The sequence below is a fragment of the Bos grunniens genome, chromosome 17 (assembly GCF_055505025.1).
Source record: "Bos grunniens cultivar Pamir isolate PY7600 chromosome 17, Bosgru_T2T1.0, whole genome shotgun sequence".
NCBI lineage: Eukaryota > Metazoa > Chordata > Mammalia > Artiodactyla > Bovidae > Bos > Bos grunniens.
This window is the reverse complement of record NC_141181.1, coordinates 71,954,742-71,979,315: the sequence shown is the minus strand read 5'-3', so window position 1 is coordinate 71,979,315 and position 24,574 is coordinate 71,954,742. Positions and strand designations below refer to the sequence as shown.

Here is a 24,574-nt window from a genome sequence, read left to right as displayed (position 1 = left end):
GGTCCAGTGAGGCTGGCTGGGCAGGTGCCGGGCCAGGGAGTATTGTGGCGGAGAGGCCGCGGCGGCCGTGTGCTGGGCCCGATGCCCCTCCCCCCCACCCCCTGGGCTCAACTCCTCTGCTCACGGGCTCAAGGTTCGTAGGAGGGCTTCGCCTGCCGCTCCACCCAGCTCCCCACTGCCCGTTGCCTGGCGTCAAGGCCAAGGGTGGCCCCCGGCTTTGCTGGATGACTGGCCAGATGTTGCAAGGACTGGAAACCGGGGGCTGACCTGCGGGGGGGCCCCAGGCCTCCCGAGTCTCATCCCACCCAGAACCTTCTCGGGAAGCTGATCTTCAGGGCCACTCTCCGGCTTCCTCCACCTTGACAGCTCTCCCCGCCACCCCCACCCGCCCCCTCGGGCCTGACGTTTGTCCTTTTGTCCTGCAGAGTGAGCTGGACTTGGAAAAGGGCTCAGAGATGAGAAAATGGGTCCTGTCTGGCATCCTGGCTAGCGAGGAGACTTACCTGAGCCATCTGGAGGCGCTGCTGCTGGTGAGGGGGCGGAGGGGTGCCGGGCGGGCGGGCAGCGCTGCCATGGAGGCCTGGGAGCAGCCCCGCCTGCCCCCTGGAATCCCCGCCAACACCCGCAGGAGGGCGGGACACGGCCTCGGCCGCAGAGGTCGGCCCTCCCCGGGGGAGGGGGCGGTGGGTGCACTCGTGAGGCACCGTGCCCAGCTGAGCCGGCTTCACGTTTTTGTGGCTGCTGAAATTTAAAAACCGAAGCGTGTGTGCGTTCACGTGACCGCCGCACACCTGGCACGTGGCGAGCCCCGTCCCCTGCCACCCCCCCACCACCCGCCACCTGTGCCCTCTTCCAGCCCATGAAGCCTCTGAAGGCGGCTGCCACCACCTCTCAGCCCGTGCTGACGAGCCAGCAGATCGAGACCATCTTCTTCAAAGTGCCTGAGCTCTACGAGATCCACAAGGACTTCTACGACGGGCTCCTGCCCCGCGTGCAGCAGTGGAGCCGCCAGCAGCGCGTGGGCGACCTCTTCCAGAAGCTGGTGAGGAACCCGGGGGCCTCGGGGGTGACGGGGTGGAGGGCGGCGGGCCCGGCCTCTCCCTGAGCCTGACGCCCACCCCCTGCCAGAGGCGTGGTGGGGAGGGGGAGTCCAGGCGCATCTTACGCCCCAGACGCCCAGGGCGGGCCGCGCGGAGTGGGCGCTGTGCAGCAAACCCCAGGCGAGGACGCCAAGCCAGGCTCTCTCCCCGTGGCCCACCCCGCGTACATCTCTGGTCCTTTCCGGCTCCGCCCGAGTTCCGCTCAGGGTTCCCAGGCTCCAGACGGGGCCCTCTTTGGACCACAAAGAGGCTGCGGACCGGGCAGCAAGACTGAGGTTCCAGGCACGGGCACGGGGCGGGGAGCCGGGAGCCGCCCCTGCAGGTGGGACAGCGGGACTCCTCGAGCTTCGTTGCATGTCTGCACTTCTCTTGAGTTAAAGGGTTAGTCAAGGATTTCTTAAAGAACGAGAGAAAGGCAGTTTGGGGAGGGAAGGTTGGTCATGGGCGAGGAGCCCTCTGGTCCCCAGGGGGATCCCTGACTGAGGACGTGGTGAGGACAGAGCTCCTGTGTGGCCCCAGCTCCCGTGGCAGCCGTTTTAGGACCTGGAGCCGTATTTACCGTTAGGGACGGTGGTCGCAGCGCCCTGGAGACGCAGCACATCCCGTGGACGGGGTGGGGAGGCAGCAGGGCTGGTTTGTGTGTGGCCGGCCCGGCAGAGAGGCGGCCTCCCAGCGCTGCGAGTCCTCGCCCCGGGACTCCTCGAAGGCAGGTGCCGGGCCGGCCCGTGTGACCGGAGTTCCCCCTGCAGGGACCTGAAATCCCAGCTCCCGGGTTGCCTGGCCCCCTGTATGCGTGCCCTTTCCCTGAGAGGGCACCCGGCCTTGTGGGCCGGGGCGGCTGAGGTCGCTGGGCCCCCTTCTAAGTGCCCAGAGCGCACGGAGACCAAGCACCAGTCCCCGGCCCTCCTGGGCCGCCCGGACGCCCAGCTGGCCTGCCTCAGCTCATGCCAGACCCTGGCGTTCTGCTCGGGCGTGGCTTTCCTGTGAGCTGTTCCCTCCCTCCACTGCTCGGGGCTTCAGGAAGGGGAGGAACGCTTCTTTGGTTCAGATTTCCCCGCCTGGGACCCCTTTCCCAGGGCCAGAGAGCAGGGAGACCGGTACTGCCCATCCTCAAAACCCCCATCTTTGAAGACCCAGGTTGTGGGCAGAAACCGCAACCACTCTCTTCCCCAAATAACACTTAAGTCACCCAGAAACTTAAAAAAGTTTAATAGTCTGACAAACACGGGAATTTGCAGCATTTGCTCTGGTCTCCCTGGTGTCCTGGAGCTACCTTCGTGCATGAGGTGCTGCAACAGGCAGACAGGGAAGGCGCGGCCCTACGGAAGAGGAGCCGCCATGGGAGGTGGTTGCTGGGGAGCTCTGTGCCGTGTGTTCACCTGTGTGCCCCCGGGGCCGGGCGCTGGGCATCCCCACAGACAGGTGGACGGGTCCCTGTCCCCACCGCTTTCAGATTAGCACAGTGGGGTTGGGCTCCCCAGCTGGGAGGGTCTCGGGACCCCCCCAGGAGCCCACAATGCCCCAGCCCTGGTACCATCGCTCCCCAGGAACTCAGGAGCCACACCTCGTTGCTGGGAAGCCCCTTCCTGCCGCTGCCTTGACTCCCTTCCTGTGGGTTAATCACTACCCAACTGGGGCTTTGTTTCTGGCTGAATTTTTATTAGCTCAGTTTTTTTGGTTCCTAATCACTTCAAACTTCCTGAATTGTTGCAAGAATCGCACAAAGAAGTCTCTGTGCCGGCTGCACCACTTGTAACATTTTGCTTTATCTTTCTTTCTCTTTTGCTTTATCTTTCTCTTTTTCCCTCTCCTTTGTACACACACACACACACACACACAAACACACACACACACACACACGGTGAATGGTTTGAGAGTAAAGTGCTGATCCTGCCTTCTATCTCTAAGTACGTCATCGTGTATTTGCTGAGGACATGCTCCTCCACAGCCCACAGGACAGTGCTCCATCAGGGGCAGCTCATGCTGATGTGATACTGCTAATTAATACGCGATCCTACGGATCTCTTCCAGGTTAGGTGCCCTGTTCTTTGTGGCCGTTTTCCTCTGAGTCCGGATGTGGTCGTCAGGTCTCTGTAGTTTCTTACCATCTGCACCGCTTGCTTGACCTGTGCTGGTCTCCCACAACCTTGACATTTTTCTTAAGGGTACACCAGTTTGGGTCGGATTTTTTTCCAGAAGAGATTCAGGTTCTGTGTTTAACCACTGCACTGATGCTGTGTCCTGTTGGGGCCTCACATGGTGCACGGCGGGCACCTGGTCTCCATCTGTCCAGTTACCCGTGCAGCTCGGGTTCTGATTGGTGCAGCTGGTCTCCATCTGTCCCCCTACCCGTGCAGCTCGGGTTCTGATTGGTGCTCCTGGTCTCCATCTGTCCTCTTACCCATGCACCTCCAGTTCTGATTGGTGCAGCTGGTCTCCATCTGTCCCCCTACCCGTGCAGCTCGGGTTCTGATTGGTGCAGCTGGTCTCCATCTGTCCCCTTACCTGTGCAGCTCACGTTCTGATTGGTGCACCTGGTTACATGCAGCTCAGGTTTTGATTGGTGCACCTGATCTCCATCTGTCTGGTTATCCGTGCAGCTCGGATTCTTATTGGTGCATGAGTTGCCTAAACCTCTCTAAAGCCACGTGGGAGATGTGAGCTCCTGGAAGAGCGGGCAGAAGTAACCAACAAGCGGTTCTGTGTTGATGTATTTAGGTTGCTACCGCCCAGGTGGTTCAAACAACAGAGGTCTATCTCCTCCCATTTCTGGAGGCTGGTAGTCAGATCCAGGCGCTGGCAGGGCTGGTTTCTCCCACGGCCTCTCCTCGATGTGTCAATGGCTGTTATTTCCCTGTGTCCTCACGTGGTCGTCCCGCTGTTTCTGTGTCCTAATCTTTTCTTCGTCTAAAGACCCTTGTCAGATTGGATCAGGCCCATTCGAACAGCCTCATGGTTTTTAAAACATTATTTTTGATGTGGACCATTCTTACATTCTTTATTGAATTTGTTACACTCTTGCTTTTATGTTTTGGGTTTTTGGCCTCGAGGCATGTAGGATCTTGGCTCCCTGACCAGAGGGTGAACCGTCTGCCCTGGAAGGTGAAGTTTTAACCACTGGACCACCCGGGAAGTCCCGTAACGGCGTCATTTTCTCCCCATCACCTCTTTAGGCCCATCTCCAGCTACAGTCACTTTCTCCGTGCTCAGGGCTTCGACTTAGGGATTCCAAGGGGACACACTTCAGTAGTAACATCCCCTCAGGACTAGGCTGAGCCGTGGCCTCTCCCAGAGGTCACCCCGGCCACAGTATCTACTGTAGCCCTGCTCTTCTCCCCTGCTCTGCCTTCAGCCACCTGTCATTACGCGTTTCTTGACTTATTTATCGTGTGCTCTGCTAGCCGGCCACACGCACTGTCTGAATGATTGGTGGTGACAGTGCCTGAAGCAGGGCCTTTGTTTGGGTGGGAGACCCTCAGTGAGCGGGGCAGTCGGGGGAGAAAGGGCTCTGGGTCCCACCGTGTGGCGGGGGACCTGGGGTCTTGGACGCGGCGACTTGTCCAGGTGAACGCTGTGGCCAGGGCCGAGCGGGGCCTCCTCCAGCTGCTGTTTTTCTCACGTGCCCCCAGACCCTCGGTGCAACCCCCACAGGGAGCGGGGCCAGAAGATCAGTGCGGAGGGCATCTGGCCTTGCCATCTGAAGAAACCTAAAATTCAATACAAATGCAAATGCACGTAGAAATAAAATTTAGGTTCGACGAAGAGCAAACGCCAGGATCAGCAGAAGTCTTGGGCTTCTGGCTCCCAGTGGGCTGCAGTGGAGGAGACCCACCCAGCCGGTCATGGGGTCTGCCCTCACCTGCCCAGGCTGGGCTTTCCCTCCTGCCTCTGGAGGTGACCCAGGCCCTGGTGATGGTGGTGGCCGCAGACAAACCTGCCCCGACCTTGGAAGTCTTGACTCAGCTGAGAGCTGGGGCAGGAGACCTCCTGTTAACGCCTTTGGCCGAGAGCAGGACAGCGCCCCTGCTTTGCAGCTGGCAGCGGAGGCTTCCCGCCTGCCAGGGTGCCGAGTGACACCTCAGCCCCATCGCAGGTCTGGATGGAGCTCATAACTGGGCAGTGGGAGCCCGTCTTCTCCGTGGGCAGCTAAACTGCGCATTTCTCACATGTCTGAAGAGGTTGTAGAGGAGCAGACCTGTGTAGCCCCTCCTTGCTGGTTGGATCTCCCTGCAGTCCAAGGGACCCTCAAGAGTCTTCTCCAGCACCACGGTTCGAAAGCATCAATTCTTTGGTGCTCAGCCTTCTTTATGACCCAAGGAGATCAAACCAGTCAATCCTAAAGGAAATTAACTCTGAATATTCATTGGAAGGACTGATGCTGAAGCTGAAGCTCAAATACTCTAGCCACCTGATGAGAAAAGCTGACTCATTGGAAAAGACCCTGATGCTGGGAAAGATTGAAGGTGGGAGGAGAAGGGGACGACAGAGGATGAGGTGGTTGGATGGCATCACCGACTTAATGGACATGAGTTTGAGCAAACTCCAGGAGTTGGTGATGGACAGGGAGGCCTGGCATGCTGCAGTCCATGGGGTCGCAAAGAGTCGGACACAACTGAGCGACTGAACGGCAGCAGCAGCAGTGCAGCCCGTCGGGCCAGGGATGGGTCCCGCCGAGGCGTCTGCAGCTGGGACGAGCAGGGGCCGCCCCCTCCCACCTGCTGGAGACGCTCATCTTTGTTCACTGACATCCTGGAACACCAGCCATTTGCTGGTGGCCCAGTTTTAAACGAACAGGGTGGGAGGAGGAGGTTGCTGGGAAGAGAGCCCCTACCTGCCTGGGGCTGTGAGTCACCTCCCCACATGTCACATTGGAAGCAGAAGTGCGTTCAGCGCGTGGGCAGGGGAAGAGGTGGGCGGCGGGGAGCGGCGGGGAGCTGAGGTCCCTGCAGCCCTGCGCCAGCTGCTGCAGCTGGGCTTAGGGGAGCCCAGCACTGAGGGTCGGAGACCACCTGCCCCGCTCCTGCCCGGCACCCGTCCCACTGTCTCTCCCTTCCTCCCCGCAGGCCAGCCAGCTGGGTGTGTACCGGGCCTTTGTGGACAACTATGAAGTTGCCATGGAAACAGCCGAGAAGTGCTGTCAAGCCAATGCTCAGTTTGCAGAAATCTCTGAGGTACGCATGATGCTGTTCAGAGAGGTGTGCCCCTCCACCTCCCTGGGTGGGGCCGGGGGAGTGGAGCGCCGTGGGCGATCGTGGGCATGCCGTGACCCCAGAGAACACGCACTGCACACCGAGGTCTGGTCGTGAACCTCTGTTTCCGGATGCCTGCGGGTGGGCCCTGTCAGCCCCAGCCGGGGTGGGGTTGCAGTCCTGAGCAGCCTCGGACGCTCCCTGCCCTCCCAGCCGCTAGGGCCCGGCTCGGGGGTCCGTCTGGGCAGCCTGGACAGATGTTGTCTTGCGCTTGTCTATGAGGTCCCCAGGAACAGAGGGTTTTGACACCCGAGCCAGAGGCCGACATTGCACCTTGCAGGTGGAGAGCAGGTGGGGGCCTCATGCTCCACTCCTCTGGGGCTTACAGCCAGCGCAGGGTGGGCTGCCCACCCACGACGGGGGAAGCTGCAGGCTGCCAGCCTCACCAGCCCAGCAGCTCTGAAACCTCAATCCCTGGAGTCTCAGTACAAGGAGGGGCCTTGGAAGAGCCCCCGGAGGCAGGAGACCAGTCACCAGGGGCTGCTGGTGACCGTGCTGGGTCCTCCCCGCCCTGCCCATCCTGCTCTTCCCTGCAGTGGGGGGATACCTTCCTCTTCCTGGGGTTCTTCTTCCTCAGAGCCCTGACCTGCCTGCTCCGCCAAGCAAGGATTCTGCGTGGGAAGACCTCTGAGTGAGAACTCGGCTGCCTTTTTTTTTTTTTTTTTTCCAATTTCTTACCTTTTGCCTCCTTGTGGGATCTTAGTTCCCCGACCAGGGATCGAACCCGTGTCCCCTGCATTGGTAGCGCGGAGTCTTAACCAGTGGACCCCCAAGGAAGCCCCAAGAACTCAGCTTTAGGAAGAGAAACGGAAGCCAGAAACATGGTGCTGCTGGTCATGCAGATGCGGCCCGCACCCAGGGCCGCAGGCTGGCTCCACGCTGCCCTCCACAGCTGCCCCAGTTGGCCTGGAGCGTTGGGTCTGTTCTCTCGTTCACTCATTAAACTAGCAGCCCTCACACCCCCAACAGCTGGGGTGCGGGCACTGAGTCCCTAGGTGACCTTGACAAATTAAGAGTCGTAACGTTTTAAGATCGGCTGCACTTAAACGGGGCCGCGTTCACGTCCACCCAGACAGGTTTCTACAGAAACAGGAGGAAGTGACGGTGGACACCACCCGGGGCTTACGGGGTCCCGCTGACCACGTGCAGGAGGGGATCCAAGCCCCACCCGGGCATGGGAAACAGGACTGTGCTCGGGGGCAGCCAGCGGCCAGGCTGCCGTGAAGTTTTGTACCATCGGGCGGTGTCCACTCGGGTTCTCCATCCCTGTTTTAAAAAAGACCCAGAGAGGGACTTCCCTGGGGGTCCGGTGGCTGAGACTCTGTGCTCCCAATGCAGGGTTCGATCCCTGGCCAGGGAACTAGATCCCACACGCCGCAATGAAGATCTGTGTGCTGCAACTGAGCCAGATAACTAACAAACAGCAGAAAAACAGGCCCAGAGAAACTAGAACCACACGGAACGTGGAATGAGCCACAAGGACACGGAAGGAGCAGGCCACAGGTGTAGGGGGTTGCATTCAGGGGTGGGGGTCAGAGCTCGGCCGTGGGGACGGGAGCTCCACCTCCAAGGACATGGAGCAGTGGTCCTTCATCTCTCCCGGGACCAGCCTGAGAAATCCGTGTTCGTCATCGTCCGGTCAGACCGGAGTTGCCCGTGCTGGGTTCCATGAGCCCGAGCTCCCCGGATAATAAACCGGTGTGACAAGGGGAAAAAGTGAAAACGTTAGTCACTCAGTCCTGTCCAACTCTTTGTGACCCCCGTGGATTGATTGTAGTCCGCCAGGCTCCTCTGTCCGTGAAATTCCTCAGGCGAGTAGCCATTCCCTTCTCCAGGGGGATCTTCCGACCCAGGGATGAAACCCAGGTCTCTTGCATTGCATTTACCATCTGAGCCACCAGGGAAGCCTCTGATAAATAGGTAACGGGAATCAAGTGCAAAGGGCTTCTGGAGTCTGTAGTTGGTTTGGGAGCTGCGGGGTTAAACCAAACTTGTAAGTTTCCTTAAGGCAGTCCCTCCCCCCACTCCCCCCACCGAGCTCCCAGACGATGAAGGGGCCCACATGCATGGTGCCTTCCAGGGGCGCCCAGCGTGGGCTGCTGCCCCGGCTCACCGGAGCAGCACCTGAATTTTGCAGATTTGAGCTCTCACGCACGCTCCCCACTCCCCCTCCCCTGCCCTCTGGGAGCTGCTGAGACAGGTGATGGAGGAGCCCCTGCAGAGAACTAAACGCCCAGGAGGGGCACCAGGGCTTATTGGGCGGCTGGCCCTGGAGGTTTCCTGTGGCCCGAGAGGTTAGGAACGCAGTCTCCAGCTGGGGTTTCTCTTGCTCCCAGTCCTCGCGCTGGGATTAACCACAGCGTCTTTTCAGGGACGATTTCAGGCACACAGGGCCCTTTCATTCCCTTTCTCTTGGTACCTCGGACCGAATTGGCAGCTCCTGTGAATGCAATTAAGTTGAAAAATGACCCACCCGCTAAAAAAGCTCTGCTTGCATCCTGGGCAAGGACGTTTGCAAAGTCCGGAGAGGGATGGAGGCAGCCTGCCTGCTGGTGACTGCCCCGACGCGGGGTGCTCTGACAGCCCTTGCCCCGGCCCCTGCGTCCAAGCACGCTGTTAACTGGGGCGAGGAAGCCGGTCCGCGCCCCCAGGACAGGTGCTGCCTTTGGTCTGGGTTTGCAAGACACTCTGCGCCAGAGGCCTCGGCCAGGGCCGACTGTGTCCCCTGGGGACGTCCCAGCACGAGGGGGCTGTTCAGCCTCCAGGGCGTCTCACAGAGACTTTCCGATGCTGAAGTTGGCCTCGCCCCTCATGCTGTGACCCAGACACACCCCTGAGGTTTGTGGCTGAAAGGATGCTGAGGTTTCTGCCCGAGGTTCCTGGGGGTGAGCTCGCTGCCACCATCAAGGCCGCTCTGTTCACCCCGCATGAAAACGTGCTCTTCTCTCTGCAGAACCTGCGAGCCAGGAGCAACAAGGAGGCCAAGGACCAGACGACCAAGAACTCTCTGGAAAGTGAGTTCTCAGTGCCGAGGCCCCTGCGTGCTCCCTGGGGGAGTTGTGGGGGTGGCTGCTGCGAGGGGACAGGGCGCCCAGCCGGGCCCCCCTGCGCTGCTGCAGACCTCCAGTCACGAGGAAGGGAGCAGGGAGCGGGCAGGACCTGTGGCCGCCGCCAGGGATCACGCGGGACGCCCCCCGGGCCTCTCAGCGCCATGGTGTCGTCCAGCAACCTTGTGGGGGACTGTATTGTCCCTTCTTCCAGATGACGCAGCGGGTTTAGGATAGAAGGACCCGTGTAGAGGGCGGGTCCCGAGTGGCTGGGCAGGGGTCAGAGCCGAGTGGCAAGGCCCCCAGGCCGGTGTTTGCCCTCCTCCCTCTGGGCAGAGTGGGCTCAGGAATGAGAAGGTCCGCCTCACTCCTGGCTGTTAGGGTCTCGGGAGGATGTTCACTCACAGAGCACAGCACGTGTGATAGGAGCCGGGCCAGAGCTCCACCCCGCTCCAAGCCGGTCTCCCCCACGTCTGTGAAATGGGGTGAGTGCACAGCTTGCACTGCCTGAGGGGGTCACGGGCAGAGGTGCCCCCGACACAGGAAAACACAGCGAGTCCCGTGCGCGCAACGGGCCATGCCAGCCACAGAGCAGAGGGGGCAGCCCGACCACTGGGGCTCCAGGCCGCTGCGTCCAGGGGTCCAAAAGCGCCCGTAAGGCAGCTGAGGATGCTGCTCGCTCGGCCAAGGCCGGCACAGCCTGCACGCGTGAATACTAGAAAGCAAATGAGCTGACCCACCGGTTCAACCGGGAGCTGTGTCTCAGCGCCAGGCCTGGGTCCGCGTGGAGACCAGCTGGCTGTTCTGCCCACAGGGACTCAGGCCAGCCCATCCTCCCAGGGACCTGCGCCGGCCCATCCTCCCAGGGAGCCGGCTGGCTCCCTGACCCCCGCCTTTGAGTGCTTGCTGCCGAGGCAGCCTCGCAGGCTTGGGTCCTGGATCAGCCCCAGACCCGGCGCTGACGTCACGGACCGAAAGCCCACAGTGACATCCCCAGCCTTCCAAGGCGCCGGGTTCCCCGCCGGTCCCCAGGCAGAGGGGAGGTGGGGTACCCTGGGGATGTGGGCTGGGGGCCACCCCCTCCTCCACCCTTGCAGCCAGGGCGGGCGGTCGGCCTCCTGCACGTGCGACCTCTCATCCCCTGCCTGTCTCCCCACAGCCCTGCTGTACAAGCCCGTGGACCGGGTGACCCGGAGCACGCTGGTCCTGCACGTGAGTCCCCGGGGCTCTTGGCTTCTGCTGTCTTGGGGCTGGGGCCGCTGTTGGTCAGCTCTGCTCACCTGCCCTCTTTTCTGCCCTGCAGCTGTACTGAGCATGCAGGAGTGAGGCGCCTCTCCTTTCCCGGGCTCCTGGGGTGAGGGTGGTCTGGGGCTCCCGGTGCCTCATCAGAGCAGGCACAGGTGGGGAGGGGCTCGAGAATGGAGACGCTCTCCCGAGGGAGGGGGCAGGGCACGGATGCCAGGTGCCCGCCTGGGCTGCGGTTGGACCACACCCTCCACCAGATGGACAGCGCGCCAGGGGGCCCGCCCAGCGGGGCTGCTCCTGAGGACAGCGGGGAGTCACTCACACGTTGTTAAGTGACCGTCATTCAGTGTGTGCGTGCTCAGTCATGTCCAACTCTTTTCGACCCTCTGGACGGTAGCCTGCAAGGCTCCTCTGTCCGTGGGATTCTCCAGGCAAGGATACCGGAGTGGGTTACCGTGCCCTCCTCCAGGGGATCTTCCCGACCCAGGGATCGAACCCACGTCTCTTACATCTCCTGTGTTGGCAGGTGGGCTCTTTAACACTCGCGCCGCCTGGGCAGCCTGGTCATCTTAATACCGAGAAACAAAAGCAGAGGAAAGAAGGCCCCCAGCCCTACTGCCCGGCGACCCTATCCATAGGTCTTTAGAGCAAGTCTTACGCACGCATTTTTTTAAAAAACGAACGACCAGCTCGCAGAAGCCTATAAAAGTGTGCGTTTCCTTTCCTCCTCCCTGCCCACAGTGAACCCACCACCGGAGGGTCCTTAATGCTGACACACGTGACGTATTTTAATCACTCGGAGACGTGCTGGGCCCGCCGTTCCGTGCCCGCCGTCGGCCCCCGTGTGCTGCGTCAGGCCGGTGGCGCCCCAGGCAGCTCTGCCTCGTTCTTCTCCGAGCTGCACGGTTTCCCACGCACTGCTCGTTTCGTAATGTCTTACGTCTCAGAGACTTCGTGGATGGAGGCAGATGAGCTGAGATTGGTGGTTTGCACACGTTTGCCAGGCTCTGGCTCTGGAGCCCTGGAGGCCCTTCCTTTGACCCCCTGGCAGCGATGAGCTCAGGCCTGGCGGAGGGGCTGGCCTGGGACCCCCACGCCGGAGTCTCCCCTGACTTGTCTCGTTTCCCCAGGCTCTTGTTGACATAGGATTTGGGAGCCAAGAGGGTTCTGTGTCTCTGGACCAGAGAGCCGTTGACTTTTGAGCTCAGATTATGGGCATCCCCCATGGAGAGGAATTCCCAGGCTCTGATCTAAGAGAGCAGGAGTCGGGAAGGTTGGGGGCTTTCTGCTGACCTCACACAGGCCAGCGCCCCCCGGGTGGTCTCGGTGGACACGAAACACATCCAGAGGCGGTTTCGCTTGACGCCGCCACACACGAGGGGGCACCACTGGCATCGAGTGGGCAGAGGCCAGTGATGGTGCCAGTCTCCTGCAGGGCATGGGGCCGCCCCCACCCAGAGTTTCCTGGCCCTGGCTGCAGAAACCTGCCCCAGAGCCGCAGTGTGGAGCCTCTCTCAGCAGCGTGCAAACAGCATTGGCTTGTGGGCTCCGCTCGGGACCTCCCCTAGGGGTGGTGCACCACGCGGCCCCGGCTGTCAGAAGGGTGGCCCCGGGTCCCCCCCACCCCGCCCCAGCGTGTCTGCAGCTCGCACGGCCAATGGACCCAGCGGCTCTGACTCGACCCTTCCCCCGATGCAGGACTTGCTGAAACACACGCCCCCCAGCCACCCTGACCACCCGCTGCTGCAGGACGCCCTCCGCATCTCGCAGAACTTCCTGTCCAGCATCAACGAGGAGATCACGCCCCGCCGGCAGTCCATGACCGTGAAGAAGGGAGAGGTGAGTGCAGTGGCCACTGCCCCGGCGGGGGACACCGGGCCCCCCTGTGTCCCTGCAGCTCAGCACAGCAGAGACGCCTGACCCTGGGGGCCTTTGACCCTGGCAGGGTGGACCCCGGCCGGCGGGCAGGGCGTCCAGGTGGGGTTGCAGGGATGTGGTGGCCTTGCTGCGGGGGTTGTGTCCAGAGCCCCCCACACTTCTGCCGGATCGGGGTCCCAGAGGTGGGCCAGAAGGCAGATGGCATTTGTCTGCCTGGAGACCGCTCCATGCTCCCCTGGGTGTTCTTTCACAATAAGACGGTTGACAGCGGGTTTAAGGACTTCCCGGGCAAGAAAGGGAGCGGGGCGTGGTATGTTCGTAGCTGAGAACGGGGTTGACGTCCTCCTGGGGGGTTCCCCTTCCCCTCCTCTCCCCCTGCCACACCGAGAGCCCCTCTTGCCCTCCGTTGTCCCTGGAGGCGAGAGTGTGGCGCAGAGGGGCCAGGTGCCGCCCTGGCTGCCTCCACCCTTCCCGGGAGGGGCCCGCCCGTGCCAGGCAGCTTGCAGTAAGATGGCAGAGGTGTGCCAGTCAGGGGGCTGGCGTCCAGCGTGAGCACCCTTTGCTGGACGTGTGCCGGGGCGGGAGCAGGCAGGGACGGGGCATGTGGGCCGGGCGGTGAACCTGACGGTCGCCACTGCTGGGAGCCGCTTCCTCCCCTTCCTGCTCCTTCGAGTCCCCCGGGCTCGGTGGTGCCCAGTCTGACCCGCCGGGCACTCTGAGCAGCCGGCAAGTGGCTCTCGGCCCGAAGCTCCTAATCTCTGGGGGAAGTCGTGCATGCGTGCCCAGCCTCCCTGGTCACAAGTTCACGTGACCTCAGCAGACATGAGAGTTGCTTCCGCCAAGACAGCCTTGCCATGGCTGTCTCCCCTCCCGGGAAGCGGCTTCAGGGTACGTCGAGTCTGTGCCGTGCCTCCCGCTGCAGCGGGCATCCCCGAGGAGACGAGCCTTCCTGCTCCTTCGATCGCTGGAAGCAGCTGCCTTTGGTCAGGTGTCGCCTGCAGTCGGCAGTCTGGCCCTTGTTCCTGGGTCTCTAGTCACTGCCTCCTTCCGCGGGGACCACGGCTGGGGGACGGTCCGCCTCTCAGCTGGAGGTTGGGCGCCCTCTGCTGGCGACGTCCAGTAGCTGAGCCCGTTCGGGTCCCCCTCCAACTCACAGAAGGTCCCCCGGTCTTGCCTCCTGGGCTGGAGAACCTTCTGCCGAGTCCCTGCCGAGGGGACATCGCCCCGTTTGTCCCTCGAGGACTTCAGATCCCGGGACCTGCACACACCCCGCCGTTAGATGCCCACGACCCCACACCCCCCGGGGGCACAGGTGGGCGGAGGGCAGTGACCCCATGTCGTGGCTTGGCTTGCGGGCAGCCCTCCCGCCCTCGCACGTACGGTGCGGTCAGCATGGGCAGTGCCCGTGTGAACCATCCGCGCTCCGTGCCAGGGCCTGGCGGGCTGCTGTGAGCCCACCCGAACGTAATGGTGACGTGGGTGTTGGGGGGGGGGTGGCCAGCCCAGGCTGCACTCGCTTCTGGGGGGGCTCTGGCCGAGCGTTGGCAGGGGATTCAGAGAGGCACAGCCTCCCCAAGAAGAATCTAGGGTACGGGTGCCCAGACCTGCTGGGGAGGCTGTGGTGAGGCGGCTCTGGAGTTCTGCATGATGAGCGGGCCTGACACTCTGCACCGCCCCACACCCGCCCCAGCCATTGCAGACTTGGGGGGAGGCGTTGCGCTTTCTGAGGGGCCTTCCCTGAGGCTGGGTGAGCAGGGTCTCTCTCCCCCTGGGCACAGAGCCCTGAGTCCCTGCTTGCTTTCTGCACTGGCGGGGGCGGGTGGCGGAGCTCCCGGTCTGTAAAATGGGCACAAGGACCCTCCCCCAGGGTGTGGTGGGGCAGCCTCTCCGCCTGGCCTCGGCACGGCACAGCATTGATCCAGGTGACGAGGTGGTGGCCGCTGGTTGTCGGCTGGCGACCGACCTACCGCCCCACGCCCTGGACCTGTGTGAGCTGGGGACACCCGCCCCTCTGTTTCAGGGAAGCCGCCGGGACAGAGGCGCAGGGCTTGCCAGGGCACCGGTGCCTCGAGTCCGCCTGCTGTTCAAGGCCTCCTTGGGGCTCGGGGCCTGCATTAGACACGTGACCCCTGTGTGGGCTTCTGTCCATCAGCGGGCTGTGACCTGAGAAGGACTGGAATGCAGGGTCCCAATTGGGGGACCCCTGCCTGGCCTTCTGATGCCTGCAAATCCGGGCCTGGCCTTGAGCGTGACCGTCCCCCTCTCTGAGTCCTCCCGGCCCTGCCCCACCCCACTCACCAGGCGGCTGTCCGCCCTCAGCAACGGGCCCTTCTTACTGGTCCCCCACACGAGATTGTCCCCTCTTCTGGCCTGCCTCCCGCCCGGGTGTCCAGGGCTGTCCTGGGGAGGGAGGCCCGGGCCGCCCTTGCTCAGACGGGCTCTCCAACCCCCGGGCTGCGCCGTGCCCTCCGGCCTCTACGCCGGCGGCCGAGACCCTGTCCACGCACCCTCCCCCACAGGCCGTGTGCCCCGGGCACTTGGGGACTTTAATGGACAGAGGGCAAGGGGTTTGAGGTGTTTGCAGGCGGAGGGGGCGCTGGGGGGTGGAGGTGGGGGTCGGAAGCCCCGACCCCTGCCCTGCCCACGCCCCCTCGCCCTGACCACGCCCCCTCGCCCTGACCACGCCCCCCTCGCCCTGCCCACAGCACCGGCAGCTGCTCAAGGACAGCTTCATGGTGGAGCTGGTGGAGGGGGCCCGCAAGCTGCGGCACGTCTTCCTCTTCACCGACCTGCTGCTCTGCACCAAGCTCAAGAAGCAGAGCGGGGGGTGAGTGACCCTGTGGCCCCCCGGCCCGGCGGAGGGTCCAGGGCACCCGGGGCGGTTTCTACATAAGGAAACTGGGTGTTCTTGCCAGTCAGCTTGCAGAGGTCATCCCCCTGTGGGCCAGGCCACTGTCGTTAAGCTACAGTCTGTTTCCACCTGGAACGCGGTGCCAGGCTCATGGTCAGAGGTCATCATTAGCAGATGTCCTGGGTCAGCGTGAGTGACTGGGCTGTTGACTCTTAACAGGAACAGGGGAGCCTGACTGTGACCTCAGGGGGGCTGTCAGGTCGTGACCCAGAGAGGTCTGGGGGTGCAGGGTCTGCTGTAGGTGGGGCACGCATGGTGCCTGCCCCGCCCCGGCCCTTGGCAGACATCACCAGCTGATGGCCGAGAACGCGGTGGCCTGTGCAGGGGCAGCAACGGGGGAAGAGACCAGTCACTCAGCTGGGCTCTTCAGCCCCCCTGCTGTCGCCGTGCTGGGTGGGTTCAATCAGAAGAGAGCTTCATCTTCCCTGTCTGTCTGTCAAGAGGGGGCTTATACTGGGTGGATTTGCAGCCCCTCAAACTGCAGCCCTGGGGGCGTCTGCAGTCCTGTCCTGACTGTCACTGGGGGCCTGGAAGGTCTACCGCGTCAGGATACAGTGGATGAGGCGTGGCAGACCCTGGGCCTGGGTCCCACGCGAGCAGTGCCCCAGCACAGGGGCACCGGGGCCCGGTCGCCAGTGTCCGCTTGTCTCGGGGACCACGGGCAGGGTTTGAAGGTCAGGTAGACGTCATGGCCGTGACCTCAGGGCTCCTAGACTGGAAACAGTGACTTAAGCGGAGGAAGGTGGGCAGCCTGTTAACGTGCCCCCCCCCCCCGCCCCACATCCAGCAAAGCCCAGCAGTACGACTGCAAGTGGTACATCCCGCTCACGGACCTCAGCTTCCAGACGGTGGACGAGTCGGAGGCTGCACCCAGCATCCCTCTGGTGCTGGACGAGGAGCTGGATGCCATGAAGGTCAAGATCTCCCAGATCAAGAGTGACATCCAGAGAGAGAAGGTGTGTGGGGCGGGGGGTGGGCGCTAGGCTGGCTCTGCAGCTCCAGGGGCAGCAGCACCTCCCAGCGGGCGAGTTCTGCTGGGCCTCTGACCCACTGCGGGTCTCTGGGACCTGCTGGGGCCCCGAGAGCATTCAGAGCACCAGGCATCCCATCAGACATGGAGCCGTCCAGGATCGGGTGGGGGGCGGGGGGCGGTCGCCCCACTGTCCCTGTTACAACTGCCCCGATGGGGAGCGAGTCCCAGGTGCGGGATACGGCCCCTCCGGAGGGTCTGACCTGTACCCGGCAGACCCCTGGTTGTTTCTGGAGAGGAGCAGTGTTCTGAAGGAACAGCGAGGGTGAGCCCCCAACCTGTAGGGTCGGTCTATAGGCACTGTGTGGCAGCCAAGGACGGGGTGGGTCCCCAGAAGGTTGATGTCCAGGGACACCAGCTGCTGCGGTGGGTGCAGCGGGACAGGCGTCCTTCGCAGCCCGCCCCTGCCCGCCCTGCTGCACCACAAACCCCAGGGGATGGGGGGTCCCCGGAGCTCCGGGCTGGCGTGAACTCTGGGTTGTCTGTTTGTCTGGCCGGGGCAGAGTGTCCCAAGGGCTGTCGAGCCCCGTCCACTGCTGCGCGTATCCAGGCTGTGCCCCTGGGACGGAGGCTTCAGGAGGGCGGTGCACGGCTGGGAGAAGAGAGGGTTTTCCCTGCCAGGTCCTGGGGACACGTCTCGCCCTGCACAGGCCCCTCACTCCCAGGAGACGTGAGGTCAAAATGTGCAGACCCGGGAGCAGGGAGGGGCCCTCAGGATCACAACGGGCCCCTGGACATTGCCCTAAGTTTGGGCAAAGTGACAGAAGGGAGGTCCGTGAGGGGAAGGCCTGTAACCCTCAAGGAGCATGCACTGAGCACGTCTGGCAGCCCGGGCCCGGCCTGGACAGTGCGGCCGAGGCCCTGTCCACGGGCTTCTGTCCTCTGCGGACCGAGGGTCCAGGCCCGCGGGCAGGCTAAGCAGGAGCGCGCAGCGCTGGGTCGGGGCTGGACACGTGGCCGCACCCTCTCCCCGCAGAGAGCGAACAAGGGCAGCAAGGCCATCGAGAGGCTGAGGAAGAAGCTCTCGGAGCAGGAGTCGCTGCTGCTCCTCATGTCCCCGAATATGGCCTTCCGCGTGCACAGCCGCAACGGGAAGGTGAGTGACCACCGGCCACACTCTGCGGACCATGCCCCTCACAGGCCGCGCCCTGCCCACAGGTCACGCCCATATGACAGCCAGGTCACGCCCACAGGCCGCGCCCCCCCACTACCGGTCACGCCCACAGGCCAAGCCCCTACCGCCAGTCTCAGCCCTACCTGCCGATCACACCCTGTAGGCCACGCCCCACCCACAGACCACGCCCGACTCGCCAGCCACACCCACGCCCCACCCCTCCGGTTGCCTGTGGTCCCTTTTCGGCCCCAGAAGCTTGTGTGGCCTGGCACACGGACCCCCACAGCTGGGAGATGGCGGGGGCTCCAGGGGCGTCTCCATAGCGTTGGGGGCTCACAGGCTCTCAGCGCAAGGATGCAGTCTGGGAGCCCGTGGGCCTGAGGGGACGCTTCACTTCTACCCTGAGGGCTTTTCTCTGTGGGCATCGCTCGCCTGCCCAGGGGCTCTGCGGGGGCCGCTGCCTCCGCGTCAGGGCCCGGGCTGGTGGGCATCAGCCCTCCCCTCGGCACATCCATCCTGGGGACCCGGTGGCCCTGTGCTGCGATGCGTCGCCCTGAGACCCCACTACCCCCCAGCTCTGACGCCTGCAGCGCGGGGCTGTGGGCGCCCCGAGCGGGTTCGCTGCCGGCTGCACGTGATGGCCGGGATGGAGCCCGGTCCCCTGGGTGCCCGGCCAGCGGGGTGGCGATAACTGGGCTGTGCTCTCCCGCTGCCCCCAGAGTTACACGTTCCTGATCTCCTCCGACTACGAGCGGGCCGAGTGGAGAGAGAACATCCGGGAGCAGCAGAAGAAATGTGAGTGGCCCCCGGGCCAGGCTGTGGGCTCCAGGTGTGGGTTCAGGACTTTGGCACTGTGGTCTCTGACCTCGTTTTCCCCAGCGGGCTGGGCTGTGGGACTCATCCAAGTGAGGTGTGCCTTGGAGCCCTGACACACGAGATGGTTGAGGAGGGGCTGTCCTGAAAGGACCCCGTGCCTTCTGTGACTGCCCACCACCAGCCTGCCCTCTGACCTCCCCCCGTGAACCCTGCCTGCCCCTGGGGCTCCCCCACCCCCGCCTCACCTGCCCCCCACCCCGCAGATGCCGGCTGGGCGGCCACACCCTGCTGGCCCTACTCCCCTGTGCTTGACCGCTGTTGGGCCGGGGCACCCAGCCCGAGCCAGGACGGGCCCTTCTCTGGGCGCTTCCCTGTGTATTAGCGGGTCTCTTCTGCTCAGCTCACAGCTGTCCCGTGCTGCCTGGCTGCCTTCAGGGCTGGAGGGCAGGCCTTGCCCCCGACCTGGGGCTGCGGCCGCCTGCTTCCCTCCTCTGCTCCCCGCCGCCCCCCACCCCGTGACTCGGGACTCCCGAGCTGTTCTTGCTGAGAACTTCCTGCCTGTGCCTCTTGCAGGGGCAGCCAGGCTGAGCCCCGCATCCCAGGTAGGCGGGGGGCTCCACATGCCTCTGCCTTGTCCCCCGCAGGGCACCGTCTCTGGGGACGGGGTGCTCCTGGCGGCTCTGACAGCTGGTGCCTGGACCCGGCCCATGTTCCCATCACGGGTGTCCAGTTATAACCAGAGGTCCAGACCACTTACAGCATCTGTCCTCTGCTCAGAAGTGAGCTCTGTTCCCCCACCTGGTGGAGAGATGGGGGCGCAGCAGATAGAGCTGCACTGGGTGTCTGGGGAGACCCCACAGGAAGCTGCCCTGGGTCGCCCCTCATGACCGCCATACGGCCAAGCCGAGGTGGCAGGCGACCCTGTGTGAGCATCTTGCTAAGATTCCCTCCACGCCCCCCGGGCCACGCCTCCCCATCCCTTAGCGGCTCCTCCCTGGGAGCACCTGGACGCTGTGGGCCCCCTCACCGGGGTGTGCTGAGGGCCCGCTGTGAGGGTAGCTGGAAAAAATGCTCCAGGGGGTCCCGGGGTTCTGAGGAGCCGGGTGGACTCACTGGCTGGCACCCCTGTGCTCCCATCTCAGGTTTCAAGAGCTTCTCGCTGACGTCCGTGGAGCTGCAGATGCTGACGAACTCATGTGTCAAACTGCAGACCGTCCACAGCATCCCGCTGACCATCAACAAGGAAGGTGGGCCGCCCCCACCCCGCACCCTCCAGGCCGCCGTTCCTTACTGCTGTTGGGGCTGCCCTGGGGCTGGGGACCTCCATGCTTGGGCTTGTGTGTGCTCCTGTCGGCTTCTCCCTGGAGTGGACGGGACAAGCTGGGGTGACCCAGGGGACCGGAGACTTGGTCCTGAGTCCCGAGCGGCTCCCCAGACCCTCTGTGCTCTGGTCTGGCCCTGCTCCCCATCCCCCCACGTGTGGTCGTGCCACACCTGCGTTCACTCTTACACTCGTGCACACGCGCTTGCACACAAGAGCGTGCTCTGCACACTGCGCCTCATCCACGTGACGTGCTCCCCAGCCCCTCTCCTGTCCTGAGAGCCCGTCACGTCTCGTCTCCGCCCCTGGTTTGCCCACGTTGTGAACGTAGCACTCGATCCTAAGGCCGAGTGGAGGCCACAGCAGATGTGGTCCTGCTCACGTTGTCGCCTGGTCCCCCGCTAAGCGAGTGACAGTCACGCGGTGCCCCCCGCCCAGCCCCAAGAGGGTCCCTGAAGCAGAGCCCAGCTCCTGCCTGCCCCTGCCAGGAGGACGGGCGCTCACCTCTCTGGTCTCTTGCACAGATGACGAATCTCCTGGGCTCTACGGGTTCCTGAATGTCATCGTCCACTCTGCCAGCGGCTTTAAGCAGAGTTCAAGTAGGTGGCTGGTGTGGGGAGTAAGGTGGCCGGACCCTGAGCCGGAGGGCGCGGGTACCCGGGAGGTGGCTGACCGCCCGAAGGTGTGGTGCTCGCTCACGCCCGCTGGGAGTGGGGTTGCTTTCCAGGGTGGACCTTGCCTCTGCCTGCTTCTGTCTCTTCAGACTCTGGGAGCTGGGAGCTGCCCCCTGCAGGCAGGTCGTGCAATTGTAGGGTCAGGTTTCGCTACAGACAAGGAAATCAGTCCTGAGTGTTCCTCGGAAGGACTGATGCTGAAGCTGAAACTCCAATACTTTGGCCACCTGATGCGAAGAGCTGACTCATTGGAAAAGACTCTGATGCTGGGAAAGATTGAGGGCAGGAGGAGAAGGGGATGACAGAGGATGAGGTGGTTGGATGGCATCACCGACTCAGTGGACATGAGTTTGAGTGAACTCTGGGAGTCGGTGATGGACAGGGAGGCCTGGTGTGCTGTAGTCCATGGGGTTGCAAAGAGTTGGACACGACTGAGCGACTTGAACATCAACACAGTGCAGCCCAGGTCTCCAGGAGGCTGAGGGCTGGCACCCTGACCCTGGTGCCGGGGAGATTTTGCTGCTCTGATGTGCCAAAGGGGTACCCTTTTAATCCCTCCCCTCGGGGCCATCTGTCCCAGCCACTCGGGAGCGGTGAGGGTTGGTCACGCTGCAGCGCAGGCTCGGCACACACTCGCCTGCCAGCCTGACCCCCGAGCTCTTAGGGCCCCGTGGAGGAGGACACGAGGCAGGCACCCTTCTGACCGTGCCACCGTCACTACAAAACCGAACCAGACGTGCCTGACGAGCCCCAGAAGAGAAGCTGTTTCCAGGCCGGGTGGATACGATCAGGGCTTTGTATCCAGGATCTATCGAGAAGGGTTACAGTGCGATGCCTGAGACAGCCCAGCCTTTTAAAAATGAACAAAAGATTTGGATAGACGGAAAAAGCAGATTTATAGATTTGTGGTTGAATGGGAAAAATGGGAAGAGGTCTTTTTAGGAGTGACGGAAGTGCACTAAAACTGAAGGCGTGACGCCTGCAGAACTCCGTAAACTCACCCAAGAGCACCCACTGGACGCTCACAGTGGGTGAGTGTGAAGGTACAGTCGTTCATACCTCAGTAGAGCCATTCGTTAAAGGAAGCAACACAACTTCTGGTGGATAAGTTAAAACTATAACTAGATTTGAATAAGCCTGAATACTTATTCAAATACACATTTTCGCTTTGCCCTATAGTAACTTTATTAATAGGGCTTCTCTGGGGCTCAGACGGTAAAGAATCTGCCTGCGATGCAGGAGACCCAGGTTCCATCCCTGGGTCAGGAAAGATCTGCTGGAGAAGGGAAGGGCTATCCACACCAGTACTCTTGCCTGGAGAACTTCATTAATACCCCAATGAACCGAGCCCCTGTCCACGGCCCTACCCCACTTCCCTCCCAGCGCCGAGCTGCTGTCCGTGAGCAGGGGAGCGAGTGTCGTGACGGGTGCTGGCTTCTGGCTGCACCCGTGTGACGTGAGGCTGTCTTGATGGCACCGTTTTGGTGTCTTGTTTTAGAAAGAAAACCGAGAACTCTCCAGGTGGTCTCGCGCTTGCACTGCAGGGCATGGGGGCACCGCTTCCATCCTGGGTTGGGGTCCCAAGATCCCGCAGGCGTCAGAGCGCTACCAAAAAAACCCAAGACACTTTTTTTCTTTATGATTTAGAAAATAACACCTGCTTTTCTGAGAGAGATGGCTGACAAAGGGCCATGTGGTCAGTCCCGCTCTCCGTGTGCCCCCTAGGTCTGTACTGCACCCTGGAGGTGGATTCCTTCGGCTACTTTGTAAATAAAGCCAAGACACGCGTCTACAGGGACACAGCCGAGCCCAATTGGAACGAGGTGAGGCCCCACTTCCCGGCAAACGAGGTGCTCCGTCCACGGGCTCTGACCCTGAGGGCTTCCCTGCCGGCCTCTGTGCCAGCAGCCGTTCCCGGAATCTCCCGGGGGAGCAGGCGGGCCAGGAGATTTTATCTCCGTGTTCCTGAGAATTCGCCTGCACACACACACCCCTCTTCCCCCCACCGCCAGTGACGGAGACACTTGTTTTGCTGGCAGAGCATCTGGAAAAAGAGCTTCGAAGGGCTTCTTAGCATTAAGGCCCCTATTATTGCCGAGTGTTTATCTGGAAGGTTTCCATGGTGTTTTTGCTTGGAAATTGGAATGAGCCTTGGGCGCCGTGACACTCGAGGCCTGGAAGCCGGAGCTCTGCTCCTGGGGTGGGGGTTGCCTCGCTGGGCTGGAGAGGACCCTGGTCTCTGTGATCATTAGACGTGCCACACGCCGCCCTCAGAGCGCGGGCCTGGGGAGCCGGCGGACCTGCCTGGTCGTGAGAACACCGGGCGCCAGGGCTGTCCGGGGTGGGGCAGGGGGTGTCGGAGCCAGGCAGACCCATGCAGGAGGGCGTGACCCTGCAGAGGCAGCGCATGCCGGGCTCTGGACACCACCGAGGGGCTGCAGAGACCGAGCTTGGGCTGAGGGGCTTCTGGGCGGCCCACCACCCTGGCTGCACGTGTGGGCTGTCTAGGTCCTCGCAGGTTCCCAATTCAGACTCAGAAATACCTGCTCTCCCAACCCCCGACCCCCGTCTCCCCACCAAGAACCCATGCCGGTGAAACCCTGCTGGGAAGCACTGGAGTTCCCGAGGTGCCGTGGGGATGATGGAGGAGGAAGCAGGCCCCACGCACCCACGGCAGACACACCAAGAGCCTGCAGGAGAGCCCTCCTCCCGGGTCCCTCTTTCGCCTCGCCTGGGTCGCCTCCCTGGGTCAATGTTTATTTTTTCCGTTCAAATAGACTGTCCTCGGAGCAGCTCAGCAAAGCTGAGCGCGAAGGACAGAGCGCTCCCCTGCCCGCCGACCCTGGCCCCCAGGTGTCAACCCACCTGGAGGGCGCTGGTCGTGATCAGTGGGCCCCCAGAGCCCACAGCAGGTCTGCGTTTGTAACCAGCCACCCCCCCACTCCCACACCCCGCCCCGGGGCCTCTGCTGCAGGTGGTTCGGGGACCACCCTGTGCGAGATGCCGGCTCCCGGAGCTTGGGTTAGGCATGAGAGGCGCCCAGAGCTTCCGGAAGCTCCCAGACTAGCCGGTGGTGTGATGTTCACGGGGCACCGGCTGCTGAGGGTCTGCACTGTGGGGCGACAGTGGGGAGGGTCTCGCCACGGGGCCTCAGGGGAGCTGTCTGTGCGGGAAGGGGCTGCTGTTCAGAGGCCCCTTTGGCCAGCAGCGCTGGCCGCCCCTCCGCGGGGCCTGCCCAGTAACCTGGGGGCTTTCCTCCTCTCTCGGGGCGCAGGAGTTTGAGATCGAGCTGGAAGGCTCGCAGACCCTGAGGATCCTGTGCTACGAGAAGTGTTACCACAAGACCAGGCTCGCCAAGGAGGACGGTGGGGAGAGCACGGACCGGATCGTGGGCAAGGGCCAGGCACAGGTGAGGTGGCCCCTCCGCTCCCCGTGGGCTCCCCGCCTCCGGGTGCTCTGTGCTCTTCCTGTTTGACGCCCGGAGACACCAAGGCGGGGGGTGGGGGACACAGTGAGGCAGGCCCGGCTCTGAATCGTCGGCATGGGAGACCTGGGCTGGCACCGTCGTGGGTCCCTTTCCGCCCCAGCCTGTCTGTCACTCAGTGTCTCGTCCCCGAAGGAATTCCAGCTCTACCTGTTTTTCCAGGAGGCCTTGTGCCACCCTGGCCTCTGGAGAGCCTGAGGTGGCACCCTGCAGGGTTGCCCTTGGCAGTCAGGAGCCACCTCTAATTGGAAAAACCTGAGACTCTGAGTCTCCCCGCCTGGCACCCCCTCTTTGGCGTGTAGACCCCACTTCCAGGCCTGCAGCCGCCTCCCTCTGTGGGCGGGCGCCGGTCCCCCCGCTGGCCCCCCGGAGCTGGCAGAGGAGCCCCTGGTGGGTCAGGAGGAAGTCTCACAGAGGACTGGGGAGGGGTCCCCAGGTCCAAGCCCTCTGGGCCCTCAGCCTTCCAAGGACAGGACGTGCCCCCCAGCTCTTGCAGAACCACCCGCCTTGTCCTTCTCACAGCCTCACCTGCACGGCTCTGCACCCCAGAAGGAAGCCCCAGCACCCTCTTTCCTTACGGGGCAGCTGACCGAACCCAGCTAAGGGGGCTCCTGCCTGCCCCGCCCTGGAGGTGGGCCCTGACTGCTCCCCCAGTGCCCTGGGAAGCCCCCTGCCATGAGGCCTCCTGGGGGAGTGGCTGGACGT

At 63.0% G+C, this 24,574-nt stretch overlaps 1 protein-coding gene across 3 annotated transcripts in view; it reads left to right on the top strand.

Moving 5' to 3' along the window:
- Nucleotides 1-24,574, top strand: part of BCR (BCR activator of RhoGEF and GTPase) — an 87,073-nt gene that overhangs the window by 47,846 nt on the left and 14,653 nt on the right. For 2 of the 3 annotated variants that reach the window (XM_086349076.1, XM_086349077.1), the window contains exons 3-16: nt 426-530; nt 857-1,042; nt 6,164-6,271; nt 9,303-9,363; nt 10,556-10,608; nt 12,340-12,480; nt 15,225-15,346; nt 16,218-16,386; nt 17,437-17,556; nt 18,294-18,369; nt 19,533-19,637; nt 20,236-20,310; nt 22,111-22,208; nt 23,660-23,794. In XM_086349076.1, coding sequence (XP_086205202.1) covers nt 426-530; nt 857-1,042; nt 6,164-6,271; nt 9,303-9,363; nt 10,556-10,608; nt 12,340-12,480; nt 15,225-15,346; nt 16,218-16,386; nt 17,437-17,556; nt 18,294-18,369; nt 19,533-19,637; nt 20,236-20,310; nt 22,111-22,208; nt 23,660-23,794 — 1,554 coding nt within the window. Of the gene's footprint in view, nt 1-425; nt 531-856; nt 1,043-6,163; nt 6,272-9,302; nt 9,364-10,555; nt 10,609-11,382; nt 11,476-12,339; nt 12,481-15,224; nt 15,347-16,217; nt 16,387-17,436; nt 17,557-18,293; nt 18,370-19,532; nt 19,638-20,235; nt 20,311-22,110; nt 22,209-23,659; nt 23,795-24,574 lie in introns of those variants that run through there. The other variant, XM_086349078.1, reaches the window with a different exon arrangement.